The sequence below is a fragment of the Neoarius graeffei genome, chromosome 26, assembly GCF_027579695.1.
Source record: "Neoarius graeffei isolate fNeoGra1 chromosome 26, fNeoGra1.pri, whole genome shotgun sequence".
NCBI classification, from domain to species: Eukaryota; Metazoa; Chordata; class Actinopteri; order Siluriformes; family Ariidae; genus Neoarius; species Neoarius graeffei.
The window spans coordinates 13,296,339-13,312,673 of NC_083594.1; the positions used below are offsets into that span (position 1 = coordinate 13,296,339).

Below are 16,335 nucleotides of genomic sequence, written 5' to 3' on the forward strand. Positions count from 1 at the left end.
TCTGATTTGTAAGGCCAGAAGTTTCCCAGCTTTCTCTCCATGCTCGTAAGATCTATGGCGTGTTTGCAACAGAAGCTGTGCAGTTTCATTTGTGGATAACAGGTCAAATTCTGTTTGCAAAGCTAGTCTGTGTTTGTAAAGATCAGGACTGGGCGATACAGAATATGAGTGATCTAAATCTAAGATCTCATGGGTAAGACTGGAGATACGTTCAGCACGCAGTCTATTGGTACCCGCACTGTAGGAAATTATCAGGCCACGAAGGTAGGCTTTCAAAGTTTCCCCACAGTGTGCTCTTGGACACTTCTCCTGTGTCATTGATAATCAAAAATACTTCAATGTTGGATTTTAAAAATTCTGTGAATGATTTATCTGCTAGTAACAAATTATTAAAGCGCCAAGTCCTGGGCATATGTTTGTTGGAAAAAGCCAGCTGCATTTGGTGCGGGGCGTGATCTGAAATAACAATAGCCTCGTAGTCACACCGCCTAATCGCAGGGACAAGTTTACAATCAATAAGAAAATAATCAATTCGACTATATGAATGATGAACTGGGGAGAAAAAGGAATAACTACGAGATGTCGGATACTTGAACCTCCAGGGGTCAGTAATTTTAAAGGTGTCCATAAAGGATCTAATTAGTTTGGCAGATTTTGTCAATGTTTGGGTTTTATTGGATGACCTGTCCAACTTGGGATCCAAGACGCAATTGAAGTCCCCACCTATAATCAGGCGGTGGGTGTTCAGGTCGGGGAGAGATGCAAAAAATGTAGAAAAGAAATGCTCATCATCAAAATTAGGACCGTACACACTGACTAATGTAAGGGGGGTATTATATAGGGACCCAGTCACCACTACAAATCTACCATGTGGATCAGAGGTAACAGAGGAGGAAATGAAAGGAATGTTCTTATTAATTAGAATCGCAGCCCCTCTAGACTTAAAGTGGAATGTTGAATGAAAAAGCTGACCAACCCACCCTTTTCGTAGCCTAAAATGGTCTTGGTTCCTCAAGTGGGTCTCCTGTAAGAATGCTATGTCAGTCTTAAGTTTTTTTAAATGGCCCAAGACTCTACCCCGCTTCATAGCTGTATTAAGACCTTTCGTATTCCAACTGACAAATTGCACCAGGCATTCCTCTTTAGCATCAAAAGAAGTCATAGCTACCATGTGTTTTCCCTATTATTGTACTTAATTCAGACATGAGTTTTTTTAAAAAGCGGCATTTTTGTAAGATGAGAGACATGCAAACAGCAACAAGAACAGCAAACAAACACCCCACCCCCCCACCCACTCCTGCCTTTCCCCAACTGAAAGGCCTTAGGACCAAACAACTTAAATAGGCCTACCTTAGGACGAAACATGGTACAGTCGCTGCACCACCTAAGCTAGTTCAGAGCTTGCTTAAACTCCTGTTTAACTCGACTCCCTTTTTTTTTTATAAACATAGATAATTATAATTCAATCTAACCCATTGCATTTACATTCCATGGCCTATTCAATGGTGGAGTAAAATAAAGAAAGCTGGACTAAATTAAAAATGGCACTGTGCTACTCTCAAGTGAGCCTATCAGGTGCAGACAGTGCATGAAAAAGCCCAGTCCAAATATGACAGAAGATAAAATAAAAAAATAAAATAAAATAAAAAAATCCATTAAATATGAATTCCAATAAAAGTGCTCCCCAAAATGGGCTAGGCCTATGTTGTGGCATATTAAACATACAAACCAAAGTGCAAGTGGCCTTTTGGGATTCAAGGCTGCTCTGCTACAATAGGCTAACCATAGTGCTACATGCGCTTAAATTCTCAGCTTATTTAAACATTACACTATATCTTATAGAAGTATACATGTAGGCTAGGCTATATAGAAATCATAGGCCAGGGCATTACTCCAGTCCAGTCCAGCCCAGTAAACTGAGTGCATGCATTGAGTCCACCACATGCGTTTTGTAAAAATCAACATAGAGAAAAAAAGTGACAGCAAAGTGAAACTTGGCAAAAACGTGGCACTGGCAGGCACGCTCTAGTATTGTCTTTTTCAAATGAAAATAGCTGAGGGCTTTGGACCTGCAAATGCAAGCCCTAATAGGTGGCTAGCTCATAACGAGAAAGAGAGGGGGGAAAAAAACTACCACCTATGGCGCATCAAACTATAACAATTTCGTTACTCACATGACCCTTCTACAGCTAGGTTCGGGGCGATCTTTGTCTGAAAAAACTTTTCAGCTGCTTCTGGAGTGTTGAACTTGTGCCGGACACCGTCGATGTTCACAGAGAGGACAGCAGGGAAGAATAAACTGTAGTCCATCTTCGCCTCACGCAGCTTTGCCTTCACCGGGTTGAAGGCGGCTCTGAGCTTGCTAACCTCGGCAGGGAGATCGGGAAAGATGTGAACAGGGGACTGTTGATAAAGTAGCCGACCCTTTCCTCTGGAAATGCCCAGGATCCGCTCCTTTTCGGCGAAGTAGTGTAATCGTGCTATGATGGGGCGCGGGCGCTCACCCTTCTTCGGCTTCAGAGCCAGGGATCGGTGGGCACGATCGATGACGGGGGGAGATGTGAAGTTCTCAGGGCCCAACACCTCCGACAAGAATTCTTGTAAGAAACGGGTTAGGTTAGCTCCTTCAACTCCCTCAGGGACACCAACTATCCTTAAATTTTGTCGCCGACTTCTGGACTCAAGATCAATACATTTCTCCTGTAAGCGTTTCAGCTCGCCTGAAAGAGAGCCATGCTCACTCTCAAGTCTTGCAGTCTGTTCCAGTGCGTCGTTTAGACGGTGTCCCATACTAGCCTGCTCTGTAGTTACTTCTTTATGGTAATTCTGGAGTTTTACAATTTCCTCCTGTACATCTTCACGTAACTTTTGAGTGTTGGAGATTGTCTCCGTCCGAAGCACCTCTATGTCTTTGCACAAATCCTGACGAAGGGTGACAATTTCAGCTTTAAAGTCTTTCAGGGAGGCTTGACGAGATAGCTGAAGTTCGTCTCTCAGTGTTTGTAGCGTGAGCGGCGCCTCCTCCATCTTGTTAACGTTATCCTTCGCCATGAGGTTACTCACTTTGATAAACTTTGTTTCTTCCGGTTCAATTAAACGAAGTTTGGTGATGCCATACAGTCTCAAACTTTACTAAGCAGAATTTTGCAATGGGTAGTTAAGTACCTTGCAAATAAGTTAAAATATTAATGACAAATGCTCAGGAGCCGCGGAACTCCAGTCTACTCCATACCACCTGCAACCGGAAGTCCATGTGTAGCGCGGACAATGCGTGGGTGGAGCACAGAGGACGGCAGGACAACGTTTGGAGGTAGTAACAGCGTATTTTATTCATAAACTTTTCAGTCTAAAAAGAACTCGCAGCACACAGACACACTCTCAGCCTCCACTCCCGGGTCGCGCTCCCTCTGCTCTCTCTCAGCCTCTTAAAATAGGGAGCGGTTTACTGGGAAAACACACACAAAACACAGGTTAATTACCGTCAGGTGTAGCGAATCTGCCACTCACCTTCCCCGGCTCCACCCTCCTGTCACAGACCGATGCTTGACCACGCCCCCGCTGCCACATACCCCCACCGCCCGACTCAGGCCGGGCGCCCGTCCGGCCCGCAGCCGACTCCCCCCCCCCCTTGACGGGAGAGGAAGTCCGCCACGACCATCTGCGCCCCCGGCCTGTGGACCACCTTGAAGTTGAAGGGTTGGAGTGCCAGATACCAACGGGTGATCCGCGCGTTGGCATCCTTCATGCGGTGGAGCCACTGGAGGGGCGCGTGGTCCGAACAGAGGGTGAAAGAGCGCCCCAGCAGGTAGTAACGGAGGGCGAGGACCGCCCACTTGATCGCCAGGCACTCCTTCTCAATGGTGCTGTAGCGCCCCTCACGCACTGACAGCTTGCGGCTGATGTATAGGACTGGGCGGTCCTCCCCCTCCACCTGCTGGGACAAAACGGCCCCCAGCCCTCTGTCCGACGCATCCGTCTGCAACAAAAAAGGGAGAGAGAAGAGGAGACAGAAGACGATGTCATCCGTTGTCCTGCCGCCGGTACAGCCGCCAGATGATCCTCCGCCAGTCCTACGGCCTGATCCAGCGACGCCGGGCGGTGGCACTGGACCCACTCCGCGGTTCCGGCTGGTAAGCGGGCAACGAACTGTTCCAGCGCCACCTGGTCGATGATTCCCTCGGCGTCGCAATCTTCGGCCCTCAGCCACCGCCAGCAGGCGTCCCGGAGCTGCTGGCCAAACGCGAACGGGCTGCCGGCTTCCTCCATCCGCAGCGCGCGGAAGCGCTGGCGCTGCTGCTCCGGCGTGCGCCCCACGCGCTGGAGGACGGCCCGGCGAAGGTCAGCGTAGGCCAGCCGGCGGTCGGCGGGGAGCTGTAATGCGGCCAGCTGCGCCTCTCCAGTCAGGAGGGGGAGGAGGCGCGCCGCGCGCTGCTCCATCGGCCACCCCGAGGCTTCGGCGACCTGCTCGAACAAGGTGATGAAAGCCTCGGGGTCATCCTGCGGGCCCATCTTGGTCACAGTGAGGGGAGACGGGCCCGCGGCCGGGGCGCTGGTGGACCCCGCCGACGCGAGGAGCCGCCGGAACGCCTCTCGATCTTCCTGTTGAGCCAGCACCAGGGCTTCGAAGCGGCGCTCCTGCTCCGTTCGGAGCGTGACGAGTGCCTGGTGCTGGCTCTGCTGAGCCGTGGCGAGGGCGTGGACCAAGTCCGCGAACGGGGAGGATTCCATGGAGCTGTAGCACTGGTGCTCCACCTTTTCCCGGGTTTCGGCACCACTGTAGCGCGGACAATGCGTGGGTGGAGCACAGAGGACGGCAGGACAACGTTTGGAGGTAGTAACAGCGTATTTTATTCATAAACTTTTCAGTCTAAAAAGAACTCGCAGCACACAGACACACTCTCAGCCTCCACTCCCGGGTCGCGCTCCCTCTGCTCTCTCTCAGCCTCTTAAAATAGGGAGCGGTTTACTGGGAAAACACACACAAAACACAGGTTAATTACCGTCAGGTGTAGCGAATCTGCCACTCACCTTCCCCGGCTCCACCCTCCTGTCACAGACCGATGCTTGACCACGCCCCCGCTGCCACACCATGATACTTACATTTTGAAATCAACTCCTCTCACAATTTTTGGAAAAATTTCACGAAACTTGACAGGATTCTTTTGTTTGTATGTCGGTAGTATGCATACTGTAATTTCATTAAATTCGCTCACATTTTACCAGAGTTGCAGCCCTTGATTAGCAACCTTATACTTTCACAATTTCATGAAGGTGTGCGCGCCTTCTGCCATCAACTCCTCTCACAATTTTTGGACAAATTTCTCAAAGCTCGGCAAAAGGCCTTGTTATATGACGGTAATACACAGATTGCGATTTAATTTCGTTTGTGAAAATTTTCCCAGAGTTTTGACCCTCGATTGAATAACTTGTACTTTGACAATTTCATGAGGGCGTACGTTCTTCTGAAATCAACTCCTCTGGCAATTTGTGGAGAAATTTCACCAAACTTGGCAAAAGGCTTTGTTATATGACAATTATACGCATATTGAAATTTCGTTTAATTTGGGCAAATTTTACCAGAGTTATGCCCTTGATTATTAACAAACTTTTTGGCAATTTCATCAAGGTGTGCTTGCTTTCTGAAATCAACTTCCCTCACAATTTTTATCCCCCGCTGGCCGAAAGGCCCGAAGGGGCATTATTTCATGGCAATGTCCATCCGTCCTGGGAATGATACTTACATTTTGAAATCAACTCCTCTCACAATTTTTGGACAAATTTCTTGAAGCTTGGCAAAAGGCCTTGTTATATGACGGTAATACACAGATTGCGATTTAATTTCGTTTGTGAAAATTTTCCCAGAGTTTTGACCCTCGATTGAATAACTTGTACTTTGACAATTTCATGAGGGCGTACGTTCTTCTGAAATCAACTCTTCTCACAATTTGTGGAGAAATTTCACCAAACTTGGCAAAAGGCTTTGTTATATGACAATTATACGCATATTGAAATTTCGTTTAATTTGGGCAAATTTTACCAGAGTTGTGCCCTTGATTATTAACAAACTTTCTGGCAATTTCATCAAGGTGTGCTTGCTTTCTGAAATCAACTTCCTTCACAATTTTTATCCCCCACTGGCCGAAAGGCCGGAAGGGGGATTATGTCATGGCGATGTCTGTCCGTCCTGGGAATGGTACTTGCATTCTGAAATCAACTCCTCTTACAATTTTTGGAGAAATTTCACGAAACTTGACGGGATTCTTTGTTATATATCGATATATCGATAATACGCATATTGCAATTTTGTTCAATTCAGTTGCATTTTACCAGAGTTATGGCAGAGTTGCTAGCGGGGGATATTGTGCTCTCAGATCACTCTTGTTTTTGATATGCGTATAAGGCTGAAGTGTCTCATTCATCAAAGCATCACTTTTTTTTTTTTTTTTACACCCCATCCCGCTCTCTGTAGGCCAACAGCAGCGTTGGACTTGCTGTGTGTGATTGACTCGTGTGATGAATTTTCTGGATGGTGTTATTTGCAAAGCTTGTGAAAAAGGATTTTGTTGTAGGTTCAGAAATCTCCACATTTTTGTAAACCATAATGTTTTTAATCTTGTTTAATCCTAAACCAATTATTCTCAGTGTTTTTATCTGAAAGCAAAATCGTAGCATTACTACTCCGATGATGTCATGGAAACTCTCCCAAGCAAAAATAATTCAAAGTCAAAGAGGTTGCAGAAAAGTTTCGACTTATTAAATCGATTAACAAAAGCCGAGTCACTCTCTGACTCCAAGTCACAAATCATCCATTTTTATAGTGTTCTGGCATAAAGTTTGACAAGTATAATGAATTTTGATTGGTTCGCACAGCTCAACATTCAAGACCTCATTTCCACTGATATTTCCAGGCCATACTGCACTATCTAATAAAGGGATGTGTTCTCGTCTCACTCCTACAATATTTCCAAGGCCACCCTGAGCTAACTAAAAAAAAAAAAATTCATCTAAACAAGACTTTATTCTGGTTCAAGGTTATTCTGGTTTAACATATGTTTCAAGGTTCTATAACAATATAATGCTTTAACCAATCTATTTGTAATTTCTTTTTAAGCAAAATCAACTTCATTAACTCTTTTTACTGAAAGTCAACATGACTGGCTCTGAATCAAAATACACTCATCATAAAACAAATTATTGTTAGTGTGATTACATCAAGGTACAGAGTCTTGCGAAAGTATTCGCCCCCCTTGGTGTTTGTCCTGTTTTGTCGCATTACAAGCTGGAATGAAAATGGATTTTTGGAGGGTTAGCACCATTTCATTTACACAACCTGCCTACCACTTTAAAGGTGCAAATTGTTGTTTTATTGTGGTGAACAATAATTAAGATACAAAACAGAAATCTGGAGTGTGCACAGGTATGAAACCCCTAAATAAGAGCTGGTCCAACCAATTCACTTCATAGTCATAGAATTAGTTGATTAAGATCCACCTGTGTGCAACCAAAGAGTCGCATGATCTGTCACATGATGTCTGTATAAATCAACCTGTTCTGGACGGACCCTGACTCTGCTACACGACTAAACAAGCAACATGAAAACCAAGGAGCCTCCAAACAGGTCAGAGACAAAGTTGTGCAGAAGTATAGATCAGGGTTGGGTTATAAAAAAATATCCCAAACTTTGACTATCCCACAGAGCACCATTATAGCAAAATGGAAAGAATATGGCGCCACTACAAACCTGACAGCAGAAGGCCACCCACCAAAACTCACAGACCGGGCAAGGAGGGCATTAATCAGAGATGCAACAAAGACACCAAAGATAACACTGAAGGAGCTGCAAAGATCCACAATGGAGATGGGAGTATCTGTCCGTAGGACCACTTCAAGCTGTACACTCCACAGAGCGGGGCTTTATGGAAGAGTGGCCAGAAAAAAAGCTATTACTTAAGAAAACATGTTTGGAGTTTGCCCAACAAGTCAAGTCAAGTTTATTTGTACAGTGCTTTTAACAATAAACATTGTCGCAAAGCAGCTTTACAGAATTTGAACGACTTAAAACATGAGCTAATTTTATACCTAATCTATCCCCAATGAGCAAGCCTGTGGCGACAGTGGCAAGGAAAAACTCCGTCAGACGACATGAGGAAGAAACCTTGAGAGGAACCAGACTCAAAAGGGAACCCATCCTCATTTGGGCAACAACAGACAGCATGACTATAACATTAACAATTTTAACATAAAGACAGTTTCGTTGATGTTATAACTCTTCATTGATGGAAACTTGAGTGCAAAACTGTTCATGATAACTGCAGTCCTAAAGTTAGCAAGTCAACTGTAGTCCTCAGCATGTGGCAGACTCCCCAAACACATTGGGAGAAGATTCTCTGGTCAAATGAGACTAAAACTGATCTTTTTGGCCATCATGGGAAATGCCATATGGTGGCAAACCAACACCATTCCTACAGTGAAGCATGGTGGTGGCAGCATCATGCTGTGGGGATATTTTTCAACTGCAGGGACAGGAAAGCTGCTCAGAACTGAAGGAAAGATGGATGACACTAAATACAGGGCAATTCTGGAGGTAAACCTGCTTGAGTCAGCCAGAGGTTTGAGACTGGGACGAAGGTTCACGTTCCAGCAGGACAATGACCCTAAACATACTGCTAAAGCTACACTGGAGTGGTTTAAAAGGAAATGGTTAAATGTCTTGGAATGGCCTAGTCAAAGCCCAGACCTCAATCCAGTTGAGAATCTGTGGTATAACTTGAAGATTGCTGCACACCAACACAGCCCATCTAACTTGAAGGAGTTGGAGCAGTTTTGCCTTGAGGAATGGGCAAAAATCCCAGTGGCTAGATATCCTAAGCTAAGGGTAGTATCTCACTGGGCTGCGACAGCCTGCGACTAGTTGGCGACACAATTATTGTGATAAAATGTGCGAATTTTCACTTGGAATCACACTGAATTGATGTTCACATATTTTATCGCAATTGTTGCGTCTCCAACTAGTCACAGGCTGTCGCAACCCAGCGAGATACACTCGCACTTCCTGTCTCACGGAAACTGACTTGAGAAGGGTTCGTGACGGCTTTGCAACACCAGTGGCTATTTTGAGAGCAGTTTTGTCGCACGAATTTTTTGAACACGTTCAAAATTTCAGCGACGAAGGAGCGACACTTTACGACTCATGCGAGGAAATTGAGAAGCCCCGCGAATGTTTCAAGACACTTTTGAAACTCTCTCGCTAATGACGTTCGCAAGCTGTCGCAGCCCAGTGAGATACTGGCTTAATAGAGACATACCCCAAGAGACTTGCAGCTCTAATTGCAGCAAAAGGTGGCTCTATAAAGTATTGACGTTGGGGAGGGGTGAATACCTATGCACACTCCAGATTTCTGGTTTTTTTTTCATCTCGATTATTGTTTGTGTCACAATAAAACAACAATGTGCACCTTTAAAGTGGTAGGCATGTTGTGTAAATCAAATGGTGCTAACCCCCTAAAAATCCATTTTAATTCCAGCTTGTGATACGACAAAACAGGACAGACACCAAGGGGGATGAATACTTTTGCACGACACTGTATGTGTGTGTGTGGTTACACATATGCATACAAAATCACCACAGTGAACAACTCCTGGAGTTATGGGTCATGGGCAGCGATGCTGTATGTATAATTGCAGTAAATTATTTTATTTTTTGTTTCTGATTAGAACCCGACAGTGTTGTGCCCTCCGGAGTACATGGTGTGCTTCATGCATCGGCTCATAACAGCAGTCCGGAGCTACTGGGACGAAGGAAAACGCAAGAGGCCAGGAACCATTAGCAGTGAAGGTGAACACACACACGCGCGCGCACGCACACATCCTGCTTCTGCTTGCGTTAAAGTCTCTGTTATGGTCTGGAATCACTTCTGCTGTTCGACCGTAATGGTCGGGTTGGAAGCTAAATTCAGTTATGCTGCTGTTTTAGTACTGTAAAACACAGGAGAGCGGAAAGCGGAGATGTCGAGAGGAAGCTTCTATTTATTCGGTCAATAATACTTAACGCCTACTGAGGCTGTATCTCCTGACCTTGCTTCCAACTTTACTGCCTTACTTCTTTACTTACTTACTTGCTGACTTACTTTGATACTCCTGTTCCACAGTGATGCTGAGGTTTCAGGAACTCCGCAAACTTTTTGTTAAGAAGTGGCTCGGGTTTCCTTAAGTTTAAAATCCGAACCATTATCCAATCAGACGTGAGAAATTCCAAATGAACACCATAACTTGACCAACCACCATGGAGAAGTTGTGTTTTATGCTTTTTCAAAATAATTAATACAATCTGAAGTCACATCTTTTAACCTAAACAGTAGGCATCTCATGATACATGGTGCGACGATGAATCATGACTTTTAAATTTATGACAATTCGAATCGACGAAATAACAACATGAATTGTGATTATGATCAGGCTACTGTGTAATCTAGTTTTTCCAAGGTGTAATTGCATTGTTTAGACAGCAGAGAGTGTAATAATGTACAGTAGCGGCCGGGAATGCACATGACTTTTCCCTAGGTGGAAGTAACACAGCTCTGCGAAAATGTACTGTACAAACAAATGGGAACGAGCTTTTGCGTGATGGATTGTACAAGAAATTGTAGCTCTCTTTTGACAGACTGCTGAAAAATAAAGAAAAGAGAAGCAAATGGAGGTAGTCCAAATGTTCATAAAAGTTTATTAAGAAAAGGCTGTTTGTTATTAATGTGTTTTTTTTTTCATTTTTAATAAAAGGAATATTTTAATTAATAGGCTATTATATTTTACTCCAAACTTTACAAATGTGAGGAAATAATTTGTTAAGAAACAAATGTACTTTTAACAAAATGAATTTTTACGTTGATTAGGAAAACAAATATAAAATGTATTTTATTGTAATAGAATTTTCTTCATTTAATATTTTTTTCAAAGATATCGTGGGATTTGCCGTCAAGTAAATTTTTTTTTTTTTATTTATTGATGTAAGACACAGCATAGTGTTTGACATCTGTTTATAGGTGCATTTAGTGTTGCGGAACGTTCTCAAAACAATTTATTTAACAGTTATTCCACGAAATCGAGTTGTTCACGAGCCGTGTTGGCTATAAGCCATGTATGACGAGATTGAGTGGAATAACTGTTTTATTCTCTCCACGTTCACTAGATTTTGAGAAATGGAGCATTTGTATTTTAATTTTTTTTTTTTTGCAAATTCGATAAATAAAAACTTTTTATACAAAACGTCTGTACTGTACAAACAAATGGGAACGAGTTTTTGCGTGATGGATTGTACAAGAAATTGTAGCTCTCTTTTGACAGACTGCTGAAAAATAAAGAAAAGAGAAGCAAATGGAGGTAGTCCAAATGTTCATAAAAGTTTATTAAGAAAAGGCTGTTTGTTATTGTGTTTTTTTTTTTTCATTTTTAATAAAAGGAATATTTTAGGTAATAGGCTATTATATTTTACTCCAAACTTTACAAATGTGAGGAAATAATTAGTTAAGAAACAAATGTACTTTTAACAAAATGAATTTTTACGTTGATTAGGAAAACAAATGTTAAAATTTATTTATTGTAATAAAATTTTCTTCATTTAATATTTTTTTCAAAGATATCGTGGGAAACTTGAATCATGAATCCAGTATCGTGGGTAGAATTGACTCATGAATCATTACATGCCTAATAAACAGACATTATAAACATATGCAGCAGAAAATAAAACACTTGGTGCTCTTACGGGAAAATAATCAACAGCAGCGTGGTGTGGTGTGATGTGACCTGACGTTAAATGACTCCAAACCATCCCGTAATTTATTATTTTCCAATAAACACGTGCATTATTATTATTATTATTATTATTATTATTATCTTACCACAGGGTTTTGCCATCAAGCACATTTTTTTTTATTTATTGATGTATGACACAGCATAGTGTTTGACATCTGTTTATAGGTGCATTTAGTGTTGCGGAACATCCTCAAAACAATTTATTTAACAGTTATTCCACGAAATCGAGTTGTTCACGAGCCGTGTTGGCTATAAGCCATGTATGACTAGATTGAGTGGAATAACTGTTTTATTCTCTCCACGTTCACTAGATTTTGAGAAATGGAGCGTTTTTATTTTATTATTTTTTTTTGCAAATTCAATAAATAAAAACTTTTTATACAAAACGTCTGACAAAACCATTTCCGCTTCTTTGAATGTAAACAAACCGGCGAAACGACAGTAGCAATTTGTGAAAAATGCTATAATAATAATTCTTGAAAAATAAAAAAAGATACATTCTTACCATCAAATGCTTTCATTCTGTATTTTGTTGCTTTTCTTAAAAAAAATTTTTTTTTTATATTTTTAAGTAGAGTGTTTATTTCGTCCTCGGTTGGTTCAGCAAGACGCGCCGCCATTTTGTTTTTCTCTACTTACGGTATATGAGCTGATAGCCTAGTAATAGAGTAGCTAATCAGAGCATGCGATTGCTCATATCCAGTGCAAATGGATAGAATAATTCCTGTTATCATTTACCTTGTAATATCTTGCCTCACCAACCAATATTTTTTCATTATTTTCAAGTTAATAAGACAAAAAAAAAAAAAATCATGTCTTGTTAGTGAGAGATCAGAAAGCCCTCCATCCTGAAGATACTGGAGACTCATTCCATAAAGGCCAAATAAACTACTACTGACTGAAAACGTTAACAATTACCCCCTTCATAAAAATGACGTAAGTTTAAGTCGCAGTGATTGAATTGTTACTAAAGGAGCAATAATATTTCAGAAAGTGCTGATCAGAGAAGAATGGCCGCACTGGTTCTGGAAGGTTCCATCAAACCTTCTGGGTCTGGTTTTGATGTGTTACTTTTCTTTTCAGCATGTTTGTAATGAGTGGTTATTTGATTTACCGTAGCCTTCCTATCCGCTTCAAGAAAGCTGGCCGTTCACTTTTGACCTCTCTCACCAGCAGTTTGTACTTGCTGGATTTTTTTTTTCTTTTTAAACACCATTTTGTGTAAACTCTAGAGACTGTTGTGTGTGTAAAAGTCTCAGGAGATCAGCTCCAAGAGCCCGTCTGGCACCAAAACTATGCTAAAATCACATTTTCTCCCCCTTTAGTCTGATACTTGATCATACATGTCAACCTTTGGTCAATCAAACCTGTATAACCAACCTCCAAAATCCGTATTTCCCTTATAAAATCCGTATAAGATGCAAATTAAAATAATTTATCTAAAATTTGAATGATAATTAACAATGATATATCCCAGTTACTTTTTATTCAATATTAATAACAATAAACCTTCAGAATGAATACAAAGCTCCAATGTTGGACAAAAACACAAAGTGTCACTCTAATGTTCTGAATTGTACTCCATGACAACTTTTTTAGCAGTCTGCACCAATACCTCACGAGGCTGCATGTCACAGCAAGTGTCCGTGTTGATCTTGCCGGAGTGTCCATTCAGAATCTTTTCAGTCGCTAGTGAAAGTCGCTCAGGTGGAAATACGCGTTTCAAACAAAATGTTACTTCCCGGTTGCCGGGATTCTCACAATGCAGTGTGCGCGTGATCAAAAGTGGAACGAAGTCTCGCTACCACAAGATAACGTGCGATTTCATAAGACTCTTTACTGGCTGGCTGTGGTGTACAGTACATTTGTAAATATTATGTGCTCTTTTATCATCGTGGGAATTGATTATAGCTCTAAATAAATATTGAAGTTTTTTTAAAGAATCCGTATAACTTTATTTGAACGCCCGTATACTATGTTTATTGAATCAAATCCGTATAAAATACGGGCATTCCGTATAGGTTGACATGTATGCTTGATGTGAACATTACCTGAAGCTCTTGCCTTCCATGTGCATGATTTTATGCCACATGATTGGCTGATTGGATATACAGTACTGTGCAGAAGTCTTTGACACATGTAAAGAAATGCTGTAGAGGTCATAAAATAGAAATCTATAACAAAGTTTGTATGGGAAAAAAAACGGGGGGCGCCTCAGACTTTTGCACAGTACTGTGGATCACATTATGATCCCGATCATCAGATTTTATTATCGGAGTAGGAAATCAAGACCAGCATCATGTAGGCGAAAAAGAGCAATAAATGTAAAAATATACTGCAGATAGAAAAACTATAATGTCTCTTCCAATTTTCGATATAAACAGCTCCTAAAGACTGGAGTCCACAATGTACTGTGTGATGTTTAATCTTCTAAGCGATAAAAGTCCATGTTTAGTCTCAAAGTTTGCCGTGCTGTTGATCAGTTTTATGCTTTCCAATGCTCGAGTAACATTTCTTCTCTTTTATCGTTGTTCATGATAGACGCCTACGTCCCCCCGCAGCTTTTCTACAACGGAAAGGTAGACTACTTTGACCTGCAGCGGCTCGGAGGACTGCTCTCGCATCTCAAGAAAACGCTAAAAGGTTTGGAGAATAAACTTGATTTTCTGACTGTTGTGCTGCAGCATCCTGGAAGTGCTTTCTTTCAGAAGAGGAAAGGGAAAAAAATACAGTAGGGAAGTTTCTCAGCTCGTCTTTATGGGTTGATGAACCACTAGGGGGCGATCAAGGTTAACTTGTCTTGTCATTGGCGATGTACGAGCCATGGAATGGCTTTCAAATGGATATTTTCAGAGGAGCACGATGTCTTTTATTTATTTTGCCTTGAGGATGCGTTAAACGTTAACTCTCGGTTCACAATCCATCATTAGTTCTAATATCAAATTTCTAACAATAGAATTATTGAACAAGGAAATTATACATTGTTGTGAAATTGTTCACACGTTTTTTTTTCCCTTAACACAATTCTGAGTTTGAGAAGGATGTGATAGAAATATGAAAGATTTAGTTTTTTTTTTAATTTGTCATTTAAAAATGTGCAGTAATAAACAAGACTGCTTTTTGCACAATGCCAGTTTATTTTTAATTCAAAAACTACATTGCATTAATGGCATTTAGCAGACGCTCTTATCCAGAGCGACGTACAACGTACCCAGAGCAGCCTGGGGTTAGGGAAATTTTAGTCAAGAAGTGCTCAAGGGGACTTCAGCCATTACTGCTGGTTGAGGGAATCAAACCAGCAACCTTTTGGTCGCAAAGTTGCTTTTTTTTAACCTTTAGGCCATGGCTTCCTCAATGGAGAAAAATGTACTGTAGACGCAAGATAAACTGAGGAAGAAGAACAAACTAAGGAAATAGAATTATCACAGGACCTGAAACACTGACCCAAAAAACAAACTGGGGGGGAGGGAACCCTACTACAGTCATAATAGGGGACATCTTATGAAAAATTCACATTTTCAGAGCTTGTGCACATACATTTGGGCATCTGGAGCCTACCAACATATCCATCCATTATCTGTAGCCGCTTATCCTGTTCTACAGGGTCGCGGGCAAGCTGGAGCCTATCCCAGCTGACTATGGGTGAGAGGCAGGGTACACCCTGGACAAGTCGCCAGGTTATCGCAGGGTTGACACATACCCCTTTTCCACCAAATCAGTTCCAGGGCTGGTTCGGGGCTGGTGCTGGTTCACAACTCGTTCAACTTGCGAGCCAGCTGAGAACCAGTTTGCTTTTCCATAGCTCGCCATGCTAAGTGGAGCCGCGTCATTACTACGTCGCTGTATACGTCAGTTATGGCACTACGTTTACATAAACCTTGGCGCGAATACCAAAGCAAAAACAACGCGGAAGAAGCAGCAGCAACAACAACAACAATAATAATGGATGACTTCGCGTTTGTACAGCTGCTGCTTCTCGTTGCTTAAAAATGGCGATCTTTCGCGGTCTTGTTATTGTTGTTGGTCTTAACAACTCCGCCCCCCCCCGCTGACGTAAGCGGTTCTTTCCTCTGGCCCAGCAGAGAGCTGGTGCTAGCCTGGAACCAGTTTTTCTGGCCCCAGAGCCAGTTCTTTGTCAGTGGAAACAGAAAACCCGGTTCCAAACTAAGCACTGGCCCCGAACCAGCCCTGGAACTGCTTTGGTGGAAAAGGGGCAACATGGAGACAAACAACCATTCACACTCACATTCACACCGACGGTCAATTTAGAGCCACTAATTAACCTAACCTGCATGTCTTTGGACTGTGGGGGAAACCGGAGCACCCGGAGGAAACCCACGGGGAGAACATGCAAACTCCACACAGAAAGGGCCTTGTTAGCCACTAGGCTCGAACCCAAGACCTTCTTGCTGTGAGGCGACAGCGCTAACCACTACACCAACCTACAAACTCTGAGATGAAACAACCCAGTCAGTTTCTTTCGTGCTGCCTGTTTCAGAAAACGTGCTTCAACAAGCCGTTCCGATT

The 16,335-nt window shown here is 42.4% G+C and overlaps 1 protein-coding gene across 5 annotated transcripts in view; it reads left to right on the forward strand.

Moving 5' to 3' along the window:
- The window catches only part of LOC132874309 (E3 ubiquitin-protein ligase RNF123), a 448,585-nt gene that overhangs the window by 79,997 nt on the left and 352,253 nt on the right, over positions 1–16,335 (forward strand). For all 5 annotated transcript variants that reach the window (XM_060910383.1, XM_060910388.1, XM_060910384.1 and 2 more), the window contains 2 exons: positions 9,715–9,835; positions 14,350–14,451. In XM_060910383.1, the coding sequence (XP_060766366.1) occupies positions 9,715–9,835; positions 14,350–14,451 (223 nt within the window). The remainder of the gene's footprint in view (positions 1–9,714; positions 9,836–14,349; positions 14,452–16,335) is intronic.